The 10,207-nt window shown below is 31.0% G+C and overlaps 2 protein-coding genes and 1 long non-coding RNA gene across 3 annotated transcripts; 2 read left to right on the top strand and 1 right to left on the bottom strand.

The window, feature by feature from the left end:
- Positions 1 to 1,189: 1,189 nt before the first annotated feature.
- Positions 1,190 to 1,577, top strand: LOC108561975. Its single transcript, XR_001891039.1, has 3 exons — positions 1,190 to 1,270; positions 1,326 to 1,452; positions 1,504 to 1,577. It is a non-coding gene; the product is annotated as an uncharacterized LOC108561975 (long non-coding RNA).
- A 2,398-nt stretch (positions 1,578 to 3,975) lies between these two features.
- Positions 3,976 to 4,663, top strand: LOC108561964. Its single transcript, XM_017920120.1, has 3 exons — positions 3,976 to 4,058; positions 4,115 to 4,380; positions 4,437 to 4,663. The coding sequence occupies exons 1-3, from the start codon at positions 3,976 to 3,978 to the stop codon at positions 4,661 to 4,663; spliced, it is 576 nt and encodes a 191-aa protein (XP_017775609.1).
- Positions 4,664 to 6,247: 1,584 nt separating this feature from the next.
- On the bottom strand, positions 6,248 to 8,352 carry LOC108561970 (multiple coagulation factor deficiency protein 2 homolog). Its single transcript, XM_017920127.1, has 4 exons — positions 8,268 to 8,352; positions 7,681 to 7,905; positions 6,480 to 6,693; positions 6,248 to 6,414 (listed from the first exon to the last, which is right to left on the bottom strand). Exons 2-4 carry the CDS (start codon positions 7,861 to 7,863, stop codon positions 6,287 to 6,289), a joined length of 525 nt encoding a protein of 174 aa, XP_017775616.1. The 5' UTR covers positions 7,864 to 7,905; positions 8,268 to 8,352; the 3' UTR covers positions 6,248 to 6,286.
- Between the last annotated feature and the right edge of the window lie 1,855 nt (positions 8,353 to 10,207).

Raw genomic sequence — 10,207 nt, 5'->3', positions numbered from 1 at the left:
TACAACAACATTTGCTGATGACACCGTTGTTCCAGCATCCCACCAAAACCGAACTACGGCCTCATTGGTTCAGAATTAGAGAATCAGGGCTAATGAAACTAAGACGGTGCTCGTAACGTACACAATGCGACGACAAACTTGTCCACCCGTTACACTGAATGGCAGTGCCCTTCCACAGGCTGATGATGCTAAGTATCTTGGCTTGCATCTGGTTCGTCGACTCGAATAACATATCACGACAAAAAGAAAACAGCTGGGACTGACAGTAAAACGGTTGCATTGGTTCCATCTCAGGTGAAAACAAGGTATTAATATACAAAACAATTATAAAACCGATATGGACTTACGGATTACAACTGTGGGGATCTGCTTATAATGCAAGTATTGACATCATACCGCGGTTCCAGTCAAAAACGCTGAGAGCAATTGCCAATGCTCCCTGGTTCTCGACTAACGAGTACATACATCAATAAACTGGAGTCAGATTTATAAGGATGAGATAACGGAACTCAACAGAAAATGCCAACATCGGATGGAGGACCATCCAAACTAACTTGCCTCTGAGCGTACATACACTGAATCTCATCGACGAAGATTGAAACGATTTAAACCGCAGGACCTCCCTAATCGCTTTTAAAGTTAGTGTTAGTGATGTCTAAATTGATAATAAGACTTATTTGCGTAAGTTTTTCCTTTATAAACATTCTGTGGAGTTTGGGTATGGATTTTTATTTTTTCATTAATTAATCCTAAACTAGAGCTTGCTATCTGTTTTTCTTTTTTTATGCTTGTAGAATTTAGATTACAAAAACGGATCAATTTGTATATATATAATATATCAAGTTCCTGCTAATATGATCATATCTGTGGTTGGTTTACGTGCACTCTCCCTTGTTGTTTTCAGTTTACCAACGTCTCAATAGCATGAGTGTCTAAGTTAGCAGAAATTATAAGATAATATAAATGTCAACAAACCATCAATCTTTGCTATTTTAGTATATGTCTAATTGATAAGATTAAATAAACTCATCTTCACAATTACAATTTTCAACTAGTATCTGCAACAAATGTAAATACATTTTTTTTTATTTTATCGCCGAATTTTTTCAGATTATTCAGATAAATATGATTATAAATGACCGATGCTCTCAGAATATTTTAGTCTATTAGAATTTTTAATCAAAGATGTTCAAACTATTGTTGATTCTTAGCTGCTGCCTGACAGTTTGCCTTTGCGATACTTATTCTGAACCTAGAAATCCCAAAGCTGGTAATTACAAAATTATATAATCTAATTTGTGATTAATACACGTTTATTAATGTAGCAAGAGGTACATGTATTCCAACTAGGTCTAGACCTGAAATTATTTTAATGAGTGGTGATGTAAGTAGGGATGAGACGAGTTGTACTCAATTAATATGCAATGAAGATGGATCAGTCGATTACGAAACGTAAGACCAATAAAATTTAAACTAAATCTTATAATTTTCTTAATTTTTTAGCTGTGATGATTTTTCTTATGATGATAACCAATGTCTCATAGACTTAAATTATCCTTTCCCAGATTGTTGTAATTATCAATGTTAAAAATAAAATAGTTTAAATGTATTATTATTAAATAAAGATTGTATTTAGAATTATAATTTACGTTATTCAATTACCCGATTATAATCACTTGGTATGTGGGATATCCCTTCATTGATATTTATGCTTTCCAGATCTCTTACATGTAGTGCAGTGCTCTGCAACCTTTTAAAACCCCAACAAAATTGGAAAAATATTTCGTGGACCGGCATTTATTAAATGTAAAAAATTATAATTTTTGTAAAGTTTATGCTTCTTTATAAGCAAGTTTATTTTACTCGATCAACTTATCTTTCTCACAACAATCAAGTGCACATTATTTTATGTCTTCCAAAAAAGAGATTATTAACCCAGAGGTTATCTTCACTTCGATCTATATTTTGAAGGAAATAATTATTAATGTTTTCAGCTAATGTTCGTAATGTTAGCTTATTATTTTCTAGTTTATATCAACAGCATTATTCTAAAAATGGAAATATTTCTATACCTTACTATTGCGCATATTTGCGTGCAGATATTCGCAAATCCGTTGTAGACAAATATTAAGTTCGTTCAGAAGATTAAGTATGTCCGCCAAATACGAAAGCTTAACCATCCATTCCTCGTTCAACAAAGTCATATTTTCGCTCTCGCAGAAACTACTTTCCCTCAGATCGAATAGACGTGCAAGAACTCTAAAAATTATCGTATACCGAAAAAGAATTTCTTCAAATCACCGATCAGTGATCTATTGGTCCTGGATGAATATGGCTAATTTGTTAAAAATCATTTTTTCACAATCTCTATCTGTACTTTTCTTTAAATATACTCTTTGAAGAAATCTATTCTTGGGAATAAGAATAAGATTGCGCACAGTACTCAAAATTATTTTTAATTATAATGCGTCGGTTCAAGTAGGTTGAATTCCGTATTCTCTTTGCATAGAAAATAGTTTATTTAGATTATAATTTATTTTTTACTTTCTTATGTGATAAATTTATTTTAACATATTTATTGATCAAAATTATGACAAAATCTAGGCCTTTCCGTCCAAAATAAATTTAATATACAAAAAAAATGTTTGAAAGCAAAATTATGTCCACAATAGATATTTTGTTGCAGAACATAAACCTAAATAAAACGTTATAAACAGCAAATATGTATTTGGAACTATGTATTCATCAAGTATGTCTAATTGGATTTATTTAAAATGAAAATAATTTAGTTAATTTGTTAGAGCATTACGAATTATAAATATCATCTTGTCAGAGTTGAAATCAATATCATAAATTAATTGATATAGTAAACTTTTTTACCATTCTGTATATGAAAGGTAAAAATGTTTAATATATATGTACCTCTGTCTGCATATATTTTGAAAAACGGGCATGTTTTTAATTAATTTTAAATTGATAAAAGACCGAGATCTTGTAATACGAGCATCAAGTGATAACAAGCCGTTCGGGATTGTGGGTATTCGTTTCGCCTGATTGATTTGATATACGAGTAATTATTAAAAACTCATATCAGAAAGTAATTATGTTTTCATACCAATATACAGGTTTAATTATATTTAGCACAGTGGTATTTTTTTATGTCGTATAATTTTATTCACAATCTGTTCATCAATGAGAACATTGAGTAAATTTAAGTTCACGGTTGACATTAAATGGATAATATTTCCCGGTGAATAGTTACTATTATGATGATTTAATTTTAATTTGTTGTTGTTTTGTTGGTTAACTTCAGTAGCATATTGATGCTGTGCGATTTAATTTGACTGTGAATCTGCTGCTATCCTTAACACTGTCATTGTCCATTGACTTGGCTGAAGGTCAATATGCTGAACATGATTAATTTGACTGTCCATCTGTGATGACCAATGGCCCTATTGCTGCAAGCTTCGAGAGGGCTCACAAAGGGCCTGGCTTAACCAGAATTCAAACTGGCGCCCACGAAATCGGTGAGCCAAAGCGGAAGGGCGGTGGGTATAATTAAAAATGTTATTGTAAGTATACAATACTCACACCAAACTCATGAATTTATAAATATGTAAGTAATATCTACGGATGGGTGACTTGAAAGACACTTATGTAATACCGTTGAACGATACGACCGTTGGAAAGGAGCGATTTCACGAATTATATATAATGTTTTTGTGTTGTCATTTTTTTTTGCGAATTGTTTACAAACATGAATACGAATTGCATCTGTGCATCCCGCATTGAATTCACGTATTAAACTACTTTGTTCAAGTGGCCGAGCAGAAACAATAACTTGCTTTTTTAACGTGACAATAGAATTACAGAAAGCACAATTTCTACAATAACGTAACGATACCAACATAATACATATATAAAAAGGGGAAACGTCTTGGTGGAGTACAGTTCTCATCCAGCATTTGCATCAATATGTCTTCGTCTACGATGTTATACGCAACAACCTTAACTCTGCTACTTACATTGGTACAATGTAATGAATTCAACAGTATTAAGTATAATTTATAAATATTATGAGTATAGATTTTATAAATTTATATATTGATTTAAGTTCCAGGGCGATCGATACCAAAGGCATGTTAACTTCTTTAGCAACATCATTAATGTCAAGAGGCTACGGAACAACGGGCGGTGGTTCTCAAGTTGTATCTTTGAATTTGACTAATCTTCTGGTTCTGGTCTTACTGAAAGCCTTGATCTTTGCGGCTGGTTCTCTGGGTGCCGGCACATGGAAAGGTGGTTACGGGAGGAGCGCTGATGGTGAAGAATATATCGTCACCGAAGAAGAAATCTTGATGTATCTAAGTTACTTAACAGGTAAAGAATATAACAACTTATTTCATATATGCAATTTAATAGAGATTTGTTTGAAGGATCCCCGGGTAATAATGGTTGCTTGCAAAACATCGCCTGTCGTCAACCTCACCAAGCAAAACGGTACACAGCAGCTGGCGAGATGTTACTGAAGGCTTCAAAAATGGTTAACCCTGAACCGAGCGCAAATTACGAATTCACTCTGCAAGAAGTACAAGAAGCTGTTAAATATGGTATGGCTGGAGGAAATTGCAAAGCACGTTACAATTGCGGCAACCGACGGTAATCTATTCGAAGACAAATTATGAAATTAGTTAAATTATTAGGTGATGCGATGCAATAATTGACATTAGCCGTATTATCGAACATATGCGAAAATTATGAATATTTTCTACCAATGTAACATTTATAATGTAAACCTTGTATGACAATGATTTAATTTGTATAAGAAAAAAGAAAACTAATAAAAATAGTATTTTTTATTTGTAATTACTTTTTATTTAAAATTGCCAGTGTTAAATTAGAGTGTGTTTTATTATTATCTATTTGATAATAAGTTTTAAAATAATTAAGTAATTGTTGCTTATATATGTTTTTTGCAATTATATTAGTTTAAGAAAAGTAAATGAAATAAAGTTGCTATAGTTATTTCTTTGGTTTTATATGAACTATATTTTATTTATTGGGTTGTCTGGATAGTTTGTACAGGTTTTTGCTAAGTGCCAAATGATTTGTATCAGTTTACTACCCTCGTGGTAATGGAAGAAAACAAAGTGTATTTTAGACTTTGATATTTTTCTATTACTGGAGAGCCAAAAAAATGCCACTATGCAGAGATCGTTAAAAAATGATCCGCACAGTACGTGAATTAACTAATCAATTTTCAGTCTTCATCGTTGGCATAGGTAACGCAGAGCCTTCTTGATGATGTTTGTAGTTTTTGTCGTGAAGAAGGGTGACTTTAGCATATCGATCGGCCCTTTTCTGTCATGTTCTTCTCCAGTATTTCCCAGATCACACCTTCACAGTCTCATCACACGCATTATTCTTCTGATGTTACAGCATCTACTCCATGCACGTCACAAATATCGCGAGCAGCTTACGAAATAGAGCAGATGTCGAAAACATTTTTTTTTTTGGTTCCTGCAATTTCCATTTTAAAAGTGTGATATTTGATTAAAATTTATTAATTTGAAAAATTGAAGCAAATAGGTTTGTAGAGCAAGAAAAGGACTTGCATATGCTTTATATAATTTACCTAACAAAACATAAAATTGCGGGAAAATATAAAACACAAAAACGCGGGAACTTATTACTTAACATTATACATAAAATTAATAAAACAAACTTTTTGGACAACACAACATTTACCTCTGATAACGAGGGTTGAATATAATACGCAAATTCTTCCAGCAAACACAAGATTCAATCATAGTATAATAGCACTATTTATCTGTATTTATTTGCAAATGTAATTGAATGAAATGATAAAGTTAAAACATTTTGGAAAAACTACACCATTAATAATGAAATATATAAGATATTCAGATGGCTGAATCAATAACAACGAAGACATAGAAAACGAAGATGAAATTAGAGAAGTTTCTGCTGAAAAAATGTTAACAACGAAAAATTTTAAAAAGTGAAAGGAAATATTTTTAATTGAATGAGAAAAAAGCATAAATAATTTACAGTACACTCTTAAAATGTGATTTGACTTTGTACGTAAGTTGACTGTTTATTTAATAAAACTTCTTTATTTGAAAAAAAAAAACTTTTCAACTTCACGGCCATAGTATTTTTATCACTGAATTATTATTTCAATTAAAATAAAAACAATTAACAGAATTTATTTTTTCATATAAACACAGACAGCACAATTTGATATATTATTAGATTATAAATTTGTTCACTGGATCATCTGAACGCTTGGCTGCATTTGCACTATCTCCTTTTTCCTTCCGGCCACGTACTCTGGGTACGTTAGAAACCCATCATTGTCTAAATCGTCCTCTGCCAGCACTTTATCTATTAACTCTGCAAGACAAAAACAATTTACCAGAAAATACGGACTAGAACAAAGGTGTTCATTTAACGCTTACCGACGTAATAATTAAATGTATCCTCGTCGTTCTCGGTACTTTCGTTACTTTCACTCTCGTCTTTGTGCATCGTGTGTTGAATTGCCTGCAGGATCTCCAAACCATCCAATTTCGAATTCTTATCTACGTCGTGCACTTGGAAATAGTAGAACTCTAATTCTTCATCGGAGAGTGCAGATAGGTCAGGTTCATTTATTATATCTTCCAAATGTTCCTGAAAATGAATAATATTTGTAATTATATTAAATTTAATTAATGTATCACTTATTTATTATTGTGTAGCTAAATATAGTATTTATACTAAAGTAAAATCGTAATACAAAAGTATAACAACAATATGATTTCAAAGAAAAGTCAATTAAAAAAAAATCAAATATCTAGTGGATCAAATAAATCAAATATAAAAGAAAAAACGTTATAATATAAATATAATGCACAATTGGTATAAACAATTCTAATTAATATAACCATATCTAAAACTTTCAACATTACTATATCAAATACTATTTATCTTTTTAGTATTTCATTCAATAAATTATTCACAGTAAAACAATAAAAAAATAAATTAATATTTTTATTCTCAACTCAAAATTTATTACCTGCTACTATTGACCATTCTATGAATATTATATACTATTTGAGTAATTTTAATGACTTTCTTCATTATTGTTGTAAGTTAGTATAATGTTTAATAAACATAAAAATATAATAAGTAAATTAAAATATCGCCAAATAGTTTATAGAAAATCATCAATTTGTATAAAAATAATCTGGCTAAAATAGATTTGAGTGTATTAAATACAAAATATGTGTTTTCAGAGAAAAAATTAGAAAAACTTGTTTGTAACAAAGCCAAAATACTCTTAGGAATAAAATAATTAAAAGGATTATTTATTGATCTTCAAAACATCTTGGTATATTTTAGTGAAAAAGATCCTGATTTTGTAAAAAGAGTTATCTATTAAAAATAAATTCAATAAACCGTGAAGACAAGGGGTTCCTAAACTATACTATAGAGGCACCGCAAAAAGCGAAACATAAAGTTCGCCCTGAGATAGACCAATGTTTTGAATTGAGGCGCCGCGGCAAAATTGATATATAAAGATGTTTGGGAAACCCGATAACAAAATAATTTTGTCAAACGTCTTCGTTAATTGAAATATGACTCTACTGTTTATAGGGTAATATGTATGTTTCTTACTTGTAAATGTTCTGTGTCGTGTAATAGTTGTTTATCTTGTGTCAGTTTCTGTTCGCCTGTTCCCTTTGTGGGTCTGTAATGGACGTGGTGTTTAGAGATGGGTTCGCCTCGTGGATGATGCGGACCTCGCGCTTGTATGGTGGAGATGAAGCTCAGAGAGCAGAGAAGAATCCGTAGTATCATATTATTCGTATTTTAAGACAAGTTCGTAACTGCTGGACGAACCTGAAACGTTTGCAGCATGAATTAAAAGTGGTCCGCATTGCTGATGTGCGACGGAAATTTGATATTTATTGTCCGCCGGTGCAGGAGGAGGAAACAGAGCGCCCCAGGATAATCTCTGTCCCCCATTAAATAATAGAATATCATCCCCCTAAGCTGCACTTGCCGTCAACACGTCGCATACAAAAGTGCACATATGTACGTTTCCCCCAAATAATGTAACCATAGATGTTATCAAACGCTAATGACCGTCCCTCGAGGGTTTTTCGGATCAAACCCCTTCATTAGCCCCTCATGACATGTACCACTCAAATTCAATAACAATTTGTCTGCATAGACGAAAACTCAAGAATTCTCTCACTCACCTGAATACACGTTGTTGGTAAACACAAGGCCATCGATCCAGCATCCACCACGCACGCTCCCTAACGTCGACGGTAAAGTGGAAATCGTTTTTCCAGGAAAACCCACCCGCAGTTATCAAGATTTCCCAATAGACGGCGTCCGCGTTTCAGGAAAGTACGGGCAATAAAAACTTTTCCTCCGATGAAACTGAATTATCGCATTATTCTTTCGGATACCTTCATCTATTGTATATGCTTGCAGTTTAATAAGGGGGAAAATTAAAAAGATATTTGATATCGTAATTTACTTGATGATTCTATTGAATTATTCGCGTTTTTGCCTTTCCTCGCCTGTTCCACCCAATATTACTTTTTTTCTGCCATCCTCACCCAATTACTATTGAGATAACATTTTTCCCTTTTGATCTCTGCTACCTTGTAATTATTATTCAACTGAGGTTTACACATAATGCTGTGCATTGCACACATGTTCATCGCTTTCGCATTTTATTATTATCATTATTATTGAATACATCAAGGAATTTTTTACCAGGATCTTTGTTAAAATGCACCCCCTGGGCTCTTTCACTCCCTGCACACGCCCCAACAATCTGTCGCATGGTTTTCACCACCACCGCCACTCCGAATTCAATCGAAGTGCATATATTATATTTCTCTTACAATTCCATTCTGTCTCGTCACCTTATGCATACTAAAAATAACAAAATCTTGAATATTTTTCAATATTATTTTATAAACTAAGAATATAACAATATATAATTACAATAACTATATGGAAAAACAGTGATGACTTTTTTTCTGATAATATAAAAATATAAATAATTAATTAATTATTATTCTATAATTTAGAATATTTTACATCTTACATTACATATCAAAATATCTATTTTTATTGAAAAAACCGTACACTCATTTGTCGATGTTTTCAGTATATTTCTTTTAAACGTATTTTTTATCTAATATATTGATTATATGGATATTATAAGAATAAGGATATTTTAAAAAACATCCAGTAATAAGTTTATTATATTGAAAAATCTAATTGCTTCAATTTAATCAGTCGCTTCTAACATTTACTTTTAGTTATAATAACTATACAAAACGCGTTTTATCTAACATTATTATTTATTATATCTTAATTAAAATATTCCGATACATATCAGATTAACTTAGAACAACAAAAATGTGTTAAAATGAAACTCATTTTACAAATATTAACTAATCTTTAAGAAAATGACCTTTCAAACATTATTGCAATAAAATATTCATTAATGTGGCTGTATTATTTATACTGTCTAATTATTTTTATTATTAATAATAAAAAGTATAAACTAATCGTTTGGAACTAAATATATTCAAACCAAACCGCATAAAAAGATACTCGATTGTAATGAAAAAAAAAGAAGCAATTCTTTATGTATACAAAAATGATTTTGTATACTGATATTTAGAATTTACTTATTTTGCTCAATTTAAATTTAGTTTATTTTAATATTTTGAGACCGAACTATAGGACTAATAGAAGCCGCACTAAATGTAATGCTGTAAACAAAAAATAATCTAGTTCATTGAATTTCTATTAATAAATGTTTCCTATTATTTTCGAAAAATATATTATGAATACTACTATTAATTATAATTACTGTTTATTAATAAATAGAGATTGGAAAATAAAATGAGTACTCTGTGATTATGATCAAGTAGAAAGGCAGTTGAACGCAACGAAGACGATTGTAATAGATCGTAACATCCGTCATAAATTACATAAGAAACTGTTTAAGTAATACATTTCAATACTAAGATCTTATCTACATCTACGATCTTAAAAAATAATGATTATTTCATATTACTTTTACATATTATTAAAAGAAGTATTAGCGTTGAATTAGCGAAGATTTGTTAATTTTCGTATTCGTTTTCTATCAATTCATTTTAACATT

The sequence above is a fragment of the Nicrophorus vespilloides genome, unplaced genomic scaffold (assembly GCF_001412225.1).
Source record: "Nicrophorus vespilloides isolate i.1.1-1 unplaced genomic scaffold, Nicve_v1.0, whole genome shotgun sequence".
NCBI classification, from domain to species: Eukaryota; Metazoa; Arthropoda; class Insecta; order Coleoptera; family Silphidae; genus Nicrophorus; species Nicrophorus vespilloides.
This window is presented reverse-complemented; position numbering and strand designations above follow the sequence as displayed.